The following is an 18,042-nucleotide window of genomic DNA, read 5'->3' as shown; positions in this document are numbered from 1 at the left end:
AAATTGAGTTTAATGTGCATTAAAAATAATAGCTATACTAATTGGAAATTTTCACATAACATAATCCTAAATAATACCTTCCTAAGCAATAACATTATGCAAAGTGGAATACTAGTTTAAGGAACATGTGAAAAAACACAAAGTAATTTCTGATCCATGTAACAGATGATAAATTAATATATTACAAATAGTTATATTTAAATAGCATACTTAAAAGTGATATACTGGGAATTTTGAAAAAATATATAAAAAGTACTATGTATTTCTCATTTCTCAGAAGCTGCAGTATTATAGATGATGCATTGGGACTTGCTATACATAATTTTGAAGGAAGTGATTTAATTTCCCTGGACCTCAATTTATCTTTGAAATGCAACAGATGCAAGGAATAGGGAGCTGTTCAAATCAGCCAAACTGCAAAGATTCAAATAAATTTTTTATATGTTCAACTAAAGATCCTAAGTACTTGTTCTTTAATAGTATAGAGGATGAAGGTATTGGAGTTCTTTTTGCGGGGAGGTACTACTATATACTTCAGAACATTTAGAAGCATTTGGATTCTAAGTAGGATTGGTAGAAGAGTGTTCTTATTTTACAAATATTATCTCATTTTACCCTCACAACAACCCTGGGAGTTATGTGCTATTATTATCCCAATTTTACAGATAAGGAAACTGAGGCAAATAGAGATTAAATGACTTGTCCAAGGTCACACAGCTAATGACAGTAATTGAGGCCAAGTTCTCCAGTATTCCTAGAACTCGAGGTCAGCACTACATCCACTGACATAACTCTTTTATAATACGTTCCAGCCTTCTCACAGGTGCCTATCAATCGCCCTTTAGACAATCTTCATCTTTTTTTCTTTAGGGACGTATGTGTTCCATTAATACATCTATAATTATCAATGGAAGAACTCTGGTATTAAGAAGATGGGACTTGGCTTCAGGGAGAAGTTTAGAATGATGAAAAGAACTTGACAATTTCCAAAAACCAATACAGGCTGTTCACCAATTTCTGTTGAATTCTGGGCCCAACTCATTAATATGCAGCTCTAGAATCATAGATTTAAAGCTAAAAGAGACCTTAAGGTCAACCAAGTCAAATTTCCTCATTTTGCGGATGTGAAAACAGAGGCCTAGAAATGTCCATTGATTTGTCTAAGGTCACACAGGTAATAAAGTAGCAGAGTCAGAATCTGAATGCAAGTCTTTTGACTCCATAACCAGCACTCTTTCTATTGTACCACAGTCTATCCAACAGCATATCATAGTCTGGACCTAAGTCATCCTTCAAACATTTGATTTTTCCCATAAGGATAACAGTAACTCACATATAGGAGCAGCTAGGTAGGGTAGTGGATAGAGTGCTAGGCCTGGAGTCAGGAAGACCTGAGTTACAAGCCCTCCAATCCTTTAATGTAGAAGCTGCTAAATTCTGTGTGATCTTGACTGTGGATCCACAATTTTTAAATTTTTTCTTTCTGACTGCTTGTAGTATTTTCTCCTTGACCTGGGAATTCTGCAAGTTGGCTATAATTTTCCAGGGAGTTTTCATTTTGGGATCTCGTTCAGGAGATGATCAGTAGGTTCTTTCAATTTCTATTTTACCCTCTGGTTCTAGAATATCAGGGCAGTTTTCCTTGATAATTTCTTAAAATATGATGTTTAAGGTTTTTTTTTCTTTTTTTGATCATGGCTTTCAAGTAGTCTAATAATTCTTAAATTATCTTCCCTGGATCTATTTTCCAGGTCAGCTGTTTTTCCAATGAGATATTTCACATTTTCTGCTGTTTTTTTTCCATTCCTTTGATTTTGTTTTGTTGTTTCTTGATGTCTCACAGAGCCATTAACTTCCATTTGTCCAGTTCTAATTTTTAAGGACTTATTTTCTTCAGTGAGCTTTTTACTTACTTATATATTTGGCCAATTCTACTTGTCAAGAAGTTGTTTTCTTGTGAAGCAGCTAGGTGGCACAATGGCTAGAGCACCAGTCCTGGCATCAGGAGGACCTGAGTTCAAATTCGACCTCAGACACTTGACACTTACTAGCTGTGTGACTGTGGGTAAGTCACTCAACCCCATTGCCTAGCAAAAAAAAACCCCAAAACAACAAAACAAAAAGTTGTTTTCTTCAGTGAATCTATCTCGTTTTCCATTTTTTGGTGCTTCCTTTACCAAGCTGTTGATTTTTTTCATTTCATGATTCTCTTACATCACTCTCATTTCTTTTCCCAATTTTTCTTCTACCTCTCTTATTTGATTTTTAAATTCCTTTTTTAGCTCTTTCAGCATTTTTTGGGGGGGGAGGGCTCGAGACTAATTCACATTTTTCTTTGAGGCTTTGCATGTAGACAATTTGACATTGTCTTCTGAGTTTGTATTTTGATCTTCCCCATCATCACAGTAGTTTTCTATGGTTAGGTCCTTTTTTGTTTGTTTTTTTTTTGCTTCTCTTCCAATCCATTTCATGACTTTCATGTTAAAGTTGGGTTCTGCTTCTGTGTTGGTTGGATGGTGCACTGTCCCAAGTTTTTTGAGTGGGGCCACAGGGCCTTGCCACTTGGCTGTGTTGGTGTCACAGGGCCTTGCTACTGGCCTGCAACATGGGCCTGGGCTGCTCTGAAGTTTGTGGAGCCTTGCTGCTTGGCTGCACAGGGAGTCGTGGGGCCTAGAAGCTGGGCTGTGCTGGGGCCCACAGGGCCTTGCCACTGTGTTGCACTGAAGACTGGATGAGTATGAGGCCTTGTCACTCAGCTGTGTGTGGGGGGGGCCTGTAGGGCCTCACAGCTGGACCTTGCTGGGAGGTGGAAGGCCTCACTGCCAGGTTGTCCTGGGGTTCAGGGCCTGATTACTGGCTTGCCTGGGTGCTGCCTGCCTGCATTGGACTGTGCTCTCCTTTTACCTTAGTGAGACAGACCTTTCCTACTGACTTTCTTAGTTGTTTTGGGCTGGAAAACCATTTCATTACATTCTTTTGTTGATTCTGCCACTCCAGAATTCATTTTAAGGCATTATTTATAGTTGCTTAGAGGTGAATTTGGGAGAGTTGAGGCAACTTCCTTCCTTACTCTGCCATCTTGGCTATGAGTACAGCCAAGGGTATACTCTATGGGTATACTCTAAGGTATTTACTTTCAAAAACAAATGACAGAGAAAAATAGTTTATAGTAGTAAGAATTTGAGAATCACTGAAATTCCTGAAAACCATGACCAAATAAAAAATGTGAATATCATATTTTAAAAAATCATAAATCAGTGGGAACTTATCAGAACCAAGGCAAAGTAAAAATATCAAGAACGAACCAGTCACCTCTTAAAACACTATAAGTGATAAACATATCACACCTAGGTATTTTAAAACCAAATTCCAGAGCTTCTAAGTCTATTAAACACAAAAATAGCAAATTTTAAAATAGAAGAAATAAGCAAAACTTAAGTAAAACAACAAAAAACCACACTGAAATTGATAAAATAGCAGCTGCTTTTAAGAAATGTTAATACAATACATAAGCCATTAGCTAATTTGGTTTTAAAAAGGATAAAATCAATTGCCAATGTAAAAAATGAAAAAGGTTAATTCATAATAAAAGAAGAAGCAAACATTAGAAATTATGTTGACCAATTATATGCCAACAAAATTGATAATTTAAATGAAATAGATAAATGCATATTTAAAAAAAACCAAACCATAGTTTGGAAGAATAAGAAATAGAAAATTTATATAACCTAATCCCATAAAAAATATTGAACAAGTCTTTAGTGATTCCCACCAAAAAAGTTCAGGATCAGATGGACCTGAGCCTCCACACCCCTGGAACAGGGCAGGAGGTACCAGTGGGGACCAAGTCAAACTGCCTCCACTAGCTCAGGGTACAGCAAGATACAGGATGGATTGATGAGCTGGCTTCCAGTGTTTACAAGTAAATTCTATCAAATTTCAAAAAACAAGTAATTTTAATACTAAATAATGCTTGCAAAAATAGGGAAAGAAGGAAACCTATGACTCTTTTCTATGATACAACTATGGTCTTGACCCCTAAATCAAAGAGAGACAAAGCAGAGAAAGAAAAAGGACAATATGCCTAAGGACTACCAAGATAAAATTGATATAACTGAATAAATATTAGCAAAGAGGGTAAAACACACATAGCAAGAGCTAGTACTTTCTGTAATGAAGAAATGCTAGAGGTCTTTTCAATAAGATTATGGAAAAAAGCAAAAATATCCCATTATTGTCACCACTATTATTTGATATAATTCTAAATATGCCAACTATAGCAATAAGATAAGAATGAGAAATCTATGGAATAAGCAAAGGCAAAGGAGAAGGAAAATTAGTCTTTCATGCAGATTATATGGCTTATTTAGAGAATCTTAAAGATTTAACTAAAAAACTGAAACAACAAATTCATTTAAGTAGCTAGATATAAAATAAACCCACAAAAATTATCAGGCTTTTTTGTATATTACTAACAAAACCCAGCAGAAACAGAAAAAGAAATTCTTTAAAAATAATTACAGAATGTATACAATATCAAGAAACACACCTACAAAGATACAACCAACATAGGGTTACAATTATAAAACTTTGCCAAAATACATACTTAAACAACTGGAGAGATACTTGGTTAAGTTGTGACATTTTGTATTTTTCTTTGTTTTACGGTTGCCATATTCAAAAAATTTAAAACCCAGGGGCTGGCCTACTAGTGATATTTCTTTCTGTACTTAGCCAGGCTGGTCCTTAGAAACCAGTTAAAAATAAAATATATTCTAAAATAAATAAAAAGTTGTGAAAGAAAATGGGCTTGGGAGAAAGAAGAGAGAGAAAAAAGGAAAGGAAGAGGGAGGAAGTTAATTGATGGAGACTCTGAACTAGTATACTCACAATACCAAGAGAAGGTGCCAAGAATATTGAGTTGATCCTATATAGAAAAGTCACTGAAGGATATGGTCAAGATTCTCATTGGGAGGGCAGGCATGTATGGATTATAATTTGTATTGTTAGATGGAACCTTCACATTGATAAGATCTCAGATCCATTTGAGTTTTTTGAGCATAATAATTAAGAGTCTAATAGTCTAGGGACCAACTACCATTCCCCTAGATTACAGGCATCTCATAGTCAAAGAGTCAAATTTCCGCAGAATAATATAATATCGTAAAGTGATGGTAAAAATATTAGAACTCAAGGTTTGATTCCACATTGGATGACTTAGAAGGCTAAGTGTTATAATCATGGAACTCTAGATATCTGGAACTACCATGTTGCTGGTTGATTTTAACACAGTAGTACAAGAGATCCCCAAGTTTAGAGCTGAGAATACCCCAGAGGTGGTATCAAATATAACTGAAACCAGTAGTCAAAGTCAAAAAGTCTGGGATTGGGCAGCTAGGTGGCGCAGTGGATAGAGCACCAGCCCTGAAGTCAGTAGGACTTGAGTTCAAATCCGGCCTCAGACCAAACACTGGACACGTACTAGCTGTGTGACCTTGGGCAACGCACTTAACCCCAACTGCCTCACTTAAAAAAAAAAAGTCTGGGATCACAGGTCACAGTGAAGCTAAATCAAAATCAAAATAGCCATCAGTTTTATCCAACACAGAACTAAGCAAAAATTTCTTTGACAAACTGTCATCCAGCCTCTGCTCAAAGACCTCTAGTAATAGAGAATTTACTATCTCCCTCCATTATAATCTGTTCTATTGGGGGAAGAAAGGTGTGGGGATGGATCTCTAATACTAATAAGTTTTTTCTTTTTAAATATAATTTGACGTCATACAAACTCTTGACCCCTTGCTTTATCCTTTATTGTTTCTGAGTCAGTGCCTTGTAGAGGAGATTTTACTTTTCTAATTATGTCTACCTACCATTTAGAAACCACAACAGACTTTATTTGCTAAAGGCAGAGGTAAAAATAGATTTGGGACTGTATTCACAAAATTATATGGGAGTTTAGCAAAAATCAGAAAAAGAAACATTCTTTCTAGGTGGTGCAGTAAATAGAATGATGGATTTAGGAGTCAGGAAAATCTGAGTTCAAATCCAGTCTCAGATACTTATGAGCTGTTTGACCCTGGGCAAGTCACTTAGTCTTTCCATGACTCAATTTTTTTATTTATAAAATGAAGATAATAACAGCACCTACTTTGTAGGGCTGTTGAGAGGTTCAATTGAGATAATACTTTTTAAACCTTAAAGTACTGTATAAAAGCTAGCTATTTTTAGTTCAGGTCATAAATACTCTAATGCAGCAAGTCTGACATCTTTCTCTCCAAATACAGCTAAAGAACCTCTGATCCTGAGCTCAGAGGTCACCTAACATTTCAGAATTCTGGAGCTGTAGGAACTTCAGTCACCCAGTCTAATTTCCTTACCTTATAGATGCATAACAGACACAAAGAGATTTCAAATCGATTGGCCTGTCTTCTTTTGGTACTCCTAGTGATTTCTAGAACACAACAGCCCAGAGACTCAAGGTAAAAGACTGGCACATAACATGGAAAGGGCTTGCCTGGTTGGGGATCAGTGAGGAAGTAACTAAAGAATCAACACATGCAGTTGGATGGGTAAGAGATTTGGTTTTTGTTTTGAGAAATGTGATGAGACAGATAGAACATCTAAATCAAAAACCTCTTCCCTTCATTTTTCACATAACAGAGAAGTTTCATAACTATCCCTCAATCAATTCTGTATTTTTCCTACCCAAAATTTACAAAATGGAAAAAAAAATCCATTAAAGGGCAGGACTAATTATTTAACATAAAGAAATCACAAAGTAATGAGAAACATGCAAAATATGATAAAGCTTACACATATATTTGTGTATGTATAGTATGCACACATATCTATGTATCTAGTATGCATATATATTAAAAATACTTGCAACATAGGGGGAAAAAAAGCAAAAACTGGTCTGAATTTTCCAATGTTCCAATAATGAAATTACTCTCTGATGCAAGCCTAGAGAACCTTTTAAAATTATTTTGCTTCTTAAGTGAAAAATTTCTAAACATCACTAGAATGATGATGAGTGAGGAAGATTTAAGAATAGGAGTTTGGTTCCTCTTTTTTTTAATAGAGAGAGAAGAACCAAATATTGTCACTATGTATGTGTGTGAGTGTGAGTGTGACTGTGTGTGTGTGTGTGTGTGTGTGTGTGTGTGAGACAGAGACAGAAAGAGACAGAGACAGACAGAGACAGGCAGGCAGATAGACTATGTTTACTGTCTGAGGACCAGCCTAGCTAAAGTCAAAGGAGTTCATTTCCACATTGGCCAGAGGGTGATGAATTTTTAGGCCAAAGTAACTCTTAAAGACCATGTACCAAGTCACAGAAGGGCTGTGATCTGCAACAATGGAAGAACTACCCAAGCTGCTGAAATCACATTATCATTTATTGTTGCTATATAACATCAAAACAGGAGAAAAAGCTACTAGACAATCTCTATGGTTTCCTCCAGCTCTATCCTTCTTATGTTTCTACTACAGTTTTTAGTGCTCATGAAATCACACCTTTAACAAAATATGTTTTTTAAAGAAAATAGCTTCAAACTCAAAATGATTCTTAAAGCTTAAGTAACTTGATGCCTAATGCTACTGCTATGGTTGAACAATGTAAAAGGAAATAAATGCTATCATTTATAATTCAAAATGTTTTATTTGAACAAATTGTTCATCAAAATGGAATAGAACTTTTGTCGATTTGATAACGATTTTCCTAGTTAAGGTTACCCAACCACTGACCATAACATAAATATCAATATCGTGGAAGCCAGACTATTATCCTCTGCAATTCAAAAGAGATTAAATAAAGGTTTCCCTGAGCTTCTTAAATGAAAATCCAATATATGACAAGTTGAAGGCTTTCCCCCTACTCTTTTTTTTACACTCTTCCTCCTACTGATTTCATCCATTTTTCAATTGGCTTCAATTATTACGTCTAAGAAGATTACTTCTAAATGTATCGTTCCTTTAGCCACAATCTCTCCCTTGAGCTCTAATCTCACCTTTGTCACTGCCTCCTGGACATCTTTATAATATGTTCAAAAGTAAAATTAAGACCTCTTTCTTCTTCTAAAAAACATACCGCCTTTCCTCTCAGCTTCGTTATTTCTTTTTAAAATAACCATCCTATAAGCTAGAAACATTTCCAGTAAGATCGGGAACAAAACAAGGATGTCCATTATCATTGCTGTTATTCAATATGGTACCTGAAATGTTAGCTGTATCAATAAGAGAAGAAAAAGGAATTGAAGGAATTGGAATAGGCAAGGAAGAAACAAAGTTATCACTCTTTGCAGATAATATGATGATATAGTTAGAGAATCCTAGAGAATCAACTGAAAAACTACTTGAAATAATTAACAACTGTAGCAAAGTTGCAGGATATAAAATAAACCCACATAAATCACCAATATTTCTATATATTACTAAATTCTATTTAAAGTTACTGTTGATATTATAAAATATTTGGGAGTCCACCTGCCAAACCCAGGAACCATAAGAACTCAATTACAAAACACTTTTTCACACAAATAAAGTCAAATCTAAATAACTGGAAAAATATCAGTTGCTCATGTATAGGCCGAGCTAATATAATAAAAACAACAATTCTACCTAAATTAATTATTTATTCAATGCCATACCAATCAAACAACCAAAAAATTATTTTACAGAGTTAGAGGAAACATCAAAATTCATCTGGAAGAACAAAAGATTCAGAATAACAAAGGAATTAATGAAAAGAAACGCAAGGGAAGGTGGCCTAGCCATACCAGATCTTAAATTCTATTATAAAGCAGCAATCATCAAAACTGCTTGGTACTGGCTAAGAAATAGAATGGTGGATCAGTGGAATAGGTTAAGTATGCAAGACACAGTAGTCAATGACCATAGTAATCTACTGTTTGATAAACCCAAAGACTCCAGCTTCTGGGATAAGAACTCACTATTTGACAAAAACTGCTGGGGAAACTGGAAAAAAGTATGGCAGAAACTGGCATAGACCAATATCTTATACCATATACCAAAATAAAGTCAAAATGGGTACAGAATTTAGATATAAAGGCTGACACTATAAGCAAATTAGGAGAGCAAGGAATAGTTTCCCTGCCAGATTTATGGAGAAGGGAAGAATTTATGAGCAAACAAGAGAGAGAGAACATTATGAAATGCAAAATGGATAATTTTGATTACATTAAATTGAAAAGTTTTTGCACAAAGCCAATGCAACCAATATTAGGAGGAAAGCAGAAAACTGGGAAAGAATTTTTACAACCAGTTTCTCTGATAAAGGCCTCATTTCTAAACTATATAGAGAACTGAGTCAATTTATAACAACACAAGTCATCCCCCAATTGATAAAATGGTCAAAGGATACGAACAGGTAGTTTTCAGATGAAGAAATTAAAGCTATCTATCATCATATGAAAAAATTCTCTAAATCACTATTGATTAGAGAAATGGAAAACAAAACAACTCTGAGGTACCACATCACACATATCAGATTGGCTAAAAATGACAAAACAGGAAAATGATAAATATTGAAGTAGATGTGGCAAAATTGGAACACTAATGCATTGCTGGTGGAGTTGTGAACTGATCCAATCATTCTGGAGAGCAATTTGGAACTATGCCCAAAGGGCTATAAAACTGTGCACAACCTTCGATTCAGCAATACCACTTTTAGGACTGAATCCCGAAGAAATCATACAAATGGGAAAAGGCCCCACATGTACAAAAATATTTATGGCAGCTCTTTTCGTGGTGGCCAAGAATTGGAAATTGAGAGGATGTCCATCAATTGGGGAATGGCTGAACAAACTGTGGTATATAAAGGTAATGGAATACAATTATGCTATAAGAAATGATGAGGAAGGGTGCATTATTAAAATTGAACTGTTTACATTCCTACATGGAAAGATGATATTTGTAACTCACGAAACCTTCGTCAGTATTAGGGTAGTTGGAGGGGAAAAAATATATGGATGGATAGATGGATAGATAGATAGATAGATAGATAGATAGATAGATAGATTGCTTGCTTGATAGAGGCCACATAATAATAGAACAATAGAAGCTGTGTTCCTCTTACTTTTCCATCATGCCCCCAGGAACCTACTCTTTGGGAACTTCATCCTTCTGCAAGACAGAATCAAATGGCTTGGCATTCCCTCTTCATCAGTACCTCTGCCCCTCTCATTGCAGGGTGCTGAAGGAAGTTCCAAAACCTCCATTTAAATAGAGGCCAAGCCAGCCATCTCTCCATGGCTCCATGTGGCTGCACTCCTTTGATTTCTCTGCACTCCCTGTGCCAGATCCATCCCTAGCCTCCCTCCCCCCAGCTCTTCAGCTTCCTTTTGTGTATGATCTTCCTCCACTAGACCGTAAGCTCCTTGAGGGCAGGTACTGTCTTTCCTTTTCATACTTGTATTCCTGAAGTTTAGCACTCTAGGAACATAGCAGGCACTTGATAAATGTTTACTGACCAACTGGCTTGCCCAGGGTCATACAACTAGTAAAGTGACTGAGGAAAGATTTGAACTCAAGTGTCCCTGATTCTAACAGCTAAGTTGACCTTTCACTCTGCAAAGCATAGGTTCTTGACATACTTTATCATATGATTTTGACACCTATTGTTTATAGGTTCCGGGATTAGATGCTCCTCCTAATAGATTACCTCCAGTAAAAAAATTTCACCAGCACACAAGATTTTATCTATCTTAACCTGAACATGATTCCTATAGTAGGACACACCATTCTAGCAAAATATCAGACAACATAGAGGTTACCTGAATGGAATATATATTCCCATTTAGTCTACTGCTAACTTTAAAAAAAACACTGTTACCAGATAGGCAACATACCTTTTGATTTGTTGAGCTACAGCCCAAAGAAAGCTCAGTTCAGGTAATCTGGACATCCTAGAATATGCATATAAGATGTTAAGGACTGTGAACTGAAAAAGTATAGGAATTTGCTAGTCCCTATGGCCATGTTCTCCAAAATGGAAGCTAGGGTGGGAGAGGATGCCCTTACCCTAGGGTTGTTGACAGACTGACATCTTGGGGTGTGTAATTCACTAAGAGAAAGTGGAAAGATGAATCACACCCCATTCTTGTTGTGACAGTCAATCCCGGGGCTTGTCTTCAACATAACTACACCTGCTTTAATCTCTTAACAGTCCCTCACTGACTCCCCCCACTTCCTCTTCTGTGCCTGTTCTAAACCTTCTGCCTTCAGAGCCAGACTATGGCCCCTCAGGGTTCCTAGGTATATGCAGCAATAGCTGTGCAGTAGCCATTGGGAAAATTGGACCCTTGACCCTTAATCCATCAGATATGATGGCTGCCACAAATACTTTCCAGCAGACCCTGAACTGGTGAAGTGACCTGTGAATAAGAGTGCTGCCTCATCCTTAATGTTTATATAGTGCTTACTATGTATCAGGCACTATGCTAAGCACTTTACAAATATTATCTCATTTGATTTTCACAACAATTCTGAGAGGTAGATGCTATCATTATCCCAATTTTATAGATGAGAAAACTGAAGCAGATAGAGGTTACGTGACTTGCCCAGAGTTATACAACTATAAGTGTTGGAGGTAGGATTTGAACGCCAGTCTTCCTGACTCAAGGCCAAGTGTTGTATTCACTGTGCCACCTAGCTACCAACACTGTTTTCTCCTAACCCTTTTCATTTGGGTTGAACAGAGTGAGTTCCAAAAGATTGTTCAGGCAGAGATACATTATCAGTCACACTAATTCTCATTATACTGTCTTTCCCTAAAAAAACCACTATTCTTTCAACCTTCCTTATTAATGTGGAGGACAGCACCATCTTTTCTGTCACCCGGGTTCTCATGACTTTGGTGTCATCTTTGATGTCTCACTTTCCCTCACCCCACATATCCAATTAATTCCCAAATATTTTCAATTTTTCCTAAACATTTTACATCTGTCCCCTTTTCTCTATTCACACAGCCACCACACAACTTCTGACCTTCATTACCTCTTGCCCAGACCATTACAACAGTCTCCTAATTGATCCTCCTGCCTCAAGTCTCTCCAGATGATATTAAAAAATGTAGTGATAACAACTTACTTGAAGATAGCCTTTAAAGGTATATTTAATTATATGAAATCAAGTGGTCAAGGTTTTGTCTTTCTTCTTCTCCTTTTTCTTCTTCTTATTCTTTTTTGGTAAAAAGAATAGGCATATCAGGGGGTCTAATTTTCACTACCCTTTCAGTCCACTCTGTGGATGTGAACATGTGGTCTACTATGTAAAATCATCTATCAAAGTCAGCTTGTTTCATCAAATATTTTCTTCAAAAATGCTCTTCACCCATACAAAGGCTATTTTCATAGGAATTTTGATGGCTAGTGAAAAAAACATCTATTATTAGGAGCTTACTACATACCTGGCACCATGCTAAGTACTGAGGATACAACGAAAGGCAAAACAGTAACTGCTCTCAACAAACTGACATGGCATATGAGTTGGTAGTTTAAAATGTCTCTTCAGGAACCTTTTTTTGGGTAGAATATTAGCAACCATGATCCTTTACACTCTTTCAGAATCTTTGAGATCCCATCTTTGGGACATCTTGAAGATAAATCCTTAAGAACCTGTAAATAGCTTTTGCTTTTAGCATTATCTCTTCTATAGATATTTTTGTAAGTTCAGCCATACCTCCTAGGTTCATTTAAGTGTCATTGTTCTTTCTTCACCCAGCACAGCAGATACCACCATGGAAAAGTCCAAGGGTAGTGGTCCCCACTATCTTTGCTGATGAGATTAGAACATCACAAAAACGAAGGCTGACCTATCTCATTTTATTTATGTTTGTTACCTTCTATGTTCCTCTATAAATGTTAGCTGGTGATTAGGCTTAGCTACAGCTAATGCCATAACTATCTTCAGGTTTGTTTTCTTCAACTATCTTTAACTGTTTTTATAGGGATACTGTTTGTAACCTTCAGTAATCTTCTTCCTTATAGTTTTACAAAACAAAAAACAAAAAACCAAACCAAAAACCTTATACTCTAAACTACGTTGTCTTTATTTACATTCTTCTATTGTGAGTTTGCTATCTTCAGCAATTTCTGGGTTCTTTCAGCTCCTTTACTATAACAAACATGAATGCATGGGTTAACATTCTTTAAGATATGATGATAGAATCAATGTCTTTTCTTTTACATTTTTTTAGGTCTAGAATAATAAGTTCTTTTGAAGATGATATCAAATTACATGTAGTATCTTCTTATCATTATCCTTTTTTCTAATTCATTATTGATTTTACCACTGTTCTCACCAGTATAGCTCACTGCAAGGAAGAGTTGGTTATGAAATGATTTCCACATTAGAAATCAGTTATTTCTTACTTAAGTTCTGTAATTGTAATCCAACTCCACTCGTTCTTGATCACCTATATACTCAAATAAAAATTCCTGTTTTGCACACAAAACTCTTCACAACCTGGCACCTACCTATCTTTCCAGCCTTCTCCTCCTTTCATGTTACACTGCAGACAAATTGTCCTTACTGAACACACTCCATCTCTAAACTTTATAACATTATGCAGGATGTCGCTCATGTTTGAAATGCAATCCCTCCTCATCTATACCTCATAAAAGCTTTGATTTTTTTCCAGACTCAAGCTTGTCATAGAATGTCTCTCAATCTTCATCTTTTGCAATATATATGGATGCATTACATTGAAATTATCTTCATAGTTACTAATTTGCTTGGCAAAATTGCAAAGCAAGGTAACCAAGTCACCCATGAAATTGTATCATTTGACTTTGGAGGCACAATAAAACCAACCCTGCCAATTTACTCATTCTCTTCTACAAGAAAAACCTGTGAGTCGTCCATCCTTTTGAGTGCAATTTCTATAGGTCATCTAGTTTCATTAACAGTAAGAATATAGATATGGGCTCGGATTCTTAAAATCTAGCCAATAGCTTACGAATGTTCAGACTCCTTAAGAGTCTGCCCAATATGATGGATTTTCTAATAAACCTTGTCTTTGGCTGAAAGAAGGCTTGGGTCGAATTCATTTGGGCAGGATCCACCTATTGTGATTTTTGGGGTTTCCAATCATGTAGCAATAAAACTTTTCATATTCCACTAAGATGACCCATAGGGTGGCCACAGTATAGTCAGAATTATTGCTAGTTTGACTAATACTGACACTTACCTAGCTTAGTTTTTGAAAAGCTAAGGCTACCTACCTCCATTCCATGAAAAATTACTGAAATAGAATCTCTGTGTAGGCATAAAATCACACTGAGGTAAAAATTAACCATTCATAGCCACAAAGCCACCCAAATATAAAAATTAACAGTACAATTCTAGCTAAGAATTTTTTGCATAGGCTATATGGGAAGTTGCTTATGCATAAAGTAATTCCACTATGAATTATTGCTTTTTAACATACCATTTTGTCTTCATGAGAATTAATATAGCTAGTTCCTTAAGTAAGTTATTTGCTAAATTTCTTTTTCATCTCTCCCAAGCCTCTTTTACATAAATCTGAAGCTTAACCTCAAAAGTCTGAAAAACAAGTATAACAGAGAAACCACTTTGATTTTTTCAAAAGAAGAATGTGGAAGGAAATATATATCCACAGATTAACATCTAAATTAGCAAATTAAAAATATTTTAATGTAGAATTTGTTACCTGTAAAAGTCCTCCATCATCAAAACGTAGCACTTCTATTATGCTATCCGATTGAATGAATGCTGTGAAAATAAAAACAAGGGAATTTTATTCATAAGAATGCAAATTAAATGTCAATTTATAATTACAATCTAGAAACTTAATCATATTCTAAACATAGATTTTATTTGATGGTTCAACATCAGAACATAAAAATTAATTCAGTTTGTAACCATTTAATACAATAATATAACCAGTATAATAGTACAACCTCAATGATAAGTATTTTTAATTTTAACTTTCTACCAACCAGGCTTCACAAGTAAAGACTAATTTCGTATGAGTTTTTTAACTCTGGCAATGACAACCTATGAAACAAAGAAAGTTACAAAATGATCTTTTGTCCTATGCAGTCAACTTCCAATTCTGCACTGATGAAGATAGAAAAGAGGCGCTAATAATTCCCTTTTTTTGGCTGTCTACAAATATTAAACAGCTGCTGGTACACTAAATGTAAGATCCTTGTACAGGGGCCAACAATTGAGCATTCTACTGGAGGAATTAAAGCATAATTAATCTTGACATCATCACTGAAAATAAAACCAGAAAGCACTTTTGGTAATAAAGAATTGGAAAGAAAGGAGATGTCCACAGATTAGAGACTAACTAAACAGATTAAGATAGATGAACGTATTAGAATATTACTCTGCCATAAGAAACAGTGACTATGATGAATACTGAGAAGCATGGAAAGATTTATATAAACTGATGCAGAGTAAAGTAAACAGAGCCAAGAAAACAATACACACAACAATTACAATAATGCAAACAGAACTATCATAAAAGAACTGAAAGCAAATGCTAAAAAATTATAAAGAAGAATGGCTCCAAAGAAAAGACATGTGAAGACACTTCCCCTTACTCATTTGCCAAGGTGGAAGGTCCGTGAATGTGAACATTACATATTTTTTCAATGTATTGATAGGTTTTGCAGATTGTTTTTTTCTTCCTCTTCTTTAAAAAAAAAATCTTTGTTAAAAGAAATGGTCTTTGGGAAGGTGGGGAGGAAAAGTTACAGAAGGAAATTTAAGCAGTATAAAAAAAAGTATCAATTTTGTTTTTCAAATACAGAAAATGAAGCAAGAAGCCACAATGAAGTGACAACTAAATGGGAAAAAAAGGTCACAAGTTTGTCCTGGGACCAAAAAAAAAAAGGGGGTTTGGGAAAGAGTTGGTTTTATCATGAGTCCAAAGGTAATAACATGTAAAGGGCCATTTGGTCACCTCATGTTGCAGTGCTAGCATAAGCATCTGCAAAAAGACCACCATGAAAATAACTGTAGTTTATGTCTGTTGTAGATGATGAGGAAAAGAAATTCTATAAGAAGGTCAAGAGTCTTCAGATCCAGTCAGCATATACCTTAATTTTAGTGACTTCAAAACAAAAATAGGCTAAAAAGGAGAAAAAAATTTGGGAAAGGATTCAAGAGTTAAAAAACAAGAGTATAAATTATACAGAAAACTTATACCTACATATCTTCAAGTACAAAGGCTAGTAGCATTACACATTCTGAGTATCAAATAAGATCATAAAAAGCAGACTGATTTTAACAAGAAATTACTGGTTCTTGGGGTTGTCAGACCACCAACTTATTAAAGCAAAGATAAAAATAAATATCAAACTAGAAGAACAAAAGCGAGAAGAAAATATATATAATTTAAACCAACTTAAACAAGCAATTGATGAAAAATAGGAAAAGAATAAAAGAACAAATACAAACATTAGTTAAACTGCCTTAGGAAATTATAATCTATGTAAGCTAGTTGACATAATGAAGAGATTGAGAAAGTTTAGGAACTATTTCAATCAACAGAGACATATGGGAGCCAAAGATAACAGCAGTTTCGTATATAAACTAATCAATAAATTCTTATGGAAGAGGTCAGTGGATAACTACACTTTGCCTCAGAAAATAGAAAGAAACAGCAGACACAAAAACCAAATTTATGAAAAGGTTGGCAGGAAGCTGAACCAATCTTCCAACTGATACCATCTCCCAAGGGCATTTAAAGATTAAACTGTTAAGATAATATATGAAAAGTGTAACAGATGAGTGAAGATTTTTATAAAAAACTCATTCCACTATAAAACACTGTGAGGTCACTATATTTTGACATATTACAGGTCCTAATATACTACATAATGAAGTAGAAACAACTAAAGCAAACAAAAGATAAAAGAACTACTTAACCAAGTACTGAACATAACGAGATAACAGAATTTTGAGGGCACAGAGGAATCCATTCTCAAGGAATTTCAAAAAGGTAGGACACCAAAAGGTTGGGGAAAATCCTGTGCCTCACATTGAGTGGATCCTTGTGGCAAACTTGTAGGAACACATGGAAAACAATAGCACAGGATGGGCAGACAAAGATGATTTGCCATCTGTATCACTGGAAGGAACATACAGATCCATTTGAGTATTGTTACAAAAAAAAAAGAAAAAAAGGTTATAGAGAGAATATAAAGTACCAATCCATATGTCTATTTTCTTACATACACAAAATTTTTTGTGGCTATAATAAATGTAGGGAGAGCATTCTTAATATAGGTTTGAGAAAGGAAGAATTGAGCTTTCATATATGATATTCTACAGCAAATGGCATCTTTTTACTCACACAAATGACTAAAAGGTGTACAAAACAAAAAACCCCAGTCTTTATTTTTTCTGTACTATAAAATATTTAATAGATTAAAAGGCTCTGCCTTCTGCAAAGTCATAAAAAATTCTTTGAAAGACATAAATGTCTTTACAACATGACCAACATGAAAATATGTTGAATGGGAATGTACATGTAGAGCCTATATCAGATTGCATGCCATCTTGGGGAGGGAGGTGGGGAGGGAAGGGAAGAAAATTTAAAACTCAAAAGCTTATTGAAATGATTGTTGAAAACTAAAAATAAATTAATTAAAAATGAAAAAGAAAGATATAAATGGAGATTTATTTTGTCCAACTGCCCTCTATTAGTATCACGTGAGGCATAAAAAAAGAGGGGACATATATGTAATATTGGTGTTTGTCACCATTGCGGTAGATGTGAGAGGCAGCTAATGCAGAAGGGCACTGACCTAGGTCTGAATCATAACACCAACCCTTCATACTTGCTTCCTGGGGAAGTCACTTAACCTCTCAGTGCCTTAATTTCCTCATCTAAACAAAGAATGGGCAGCTAGGTGGCACAGTGGATAGAATGCCAGCTTGGAGTCAGGAAGACTCGTCTACCTGAGTTCAAATCTAGCTTTAAACACTTACTAGCTGAGTGACCCTGGAAAAGTCACTTAACCCTGTCTACCTCAGTTCCTC

General features: G+C 35.4%; 1 protein-coding gene across 1 annotated transcript in view; it reads right to left on the bottom strand.

The window, feature by feature from the left end:
* TMEM131 (transmembrane protein 131) overlaps positions 1-17,838 on the bottom strand; it is a 163,237-nt gene extending 145,399 nt beyond the window's left edge. Inside the window, exons 1-2 of the mRNA XM_027856653.1 lie at positions 17,763-17,838; positions 14,696-14,757 (exon numbers count right to left, since the gene is read on the bottom strand). Of these exons, the coding sequence (XP_027712454.1) occupies positions 14,696-14,757; positions 17,763-17,838 (138 nt within the window). The remainder of the gene's footprint in view (positions 1-14,695; positions 14,758-17,762) is intronic.
* Between the last annotated feature and the right edge of the window lie 204 nt (positions 17,839-18,042).

Source organism: Vombatus ursinus, unplaced genomic scaffold, assembly GCF_900497805.2.
Source record: "Vombatus ursinus unplaced genomic scaffold, bare-nosed wombat genome assembly UNPS02011591.1, whole genome shotgun sequence".
Lineage (NCBI taxonomy): Eukaryota > Metazoa > Chordata > Mammalia > Diprotodontia > Vombatidae > Vombatus > Vombatus ursinus.
The sequence above is the reverse complement of the archived record's forward strand: the minus strand, read 5'-3'. Positions and strand labels throughout refer to the sequence as shown.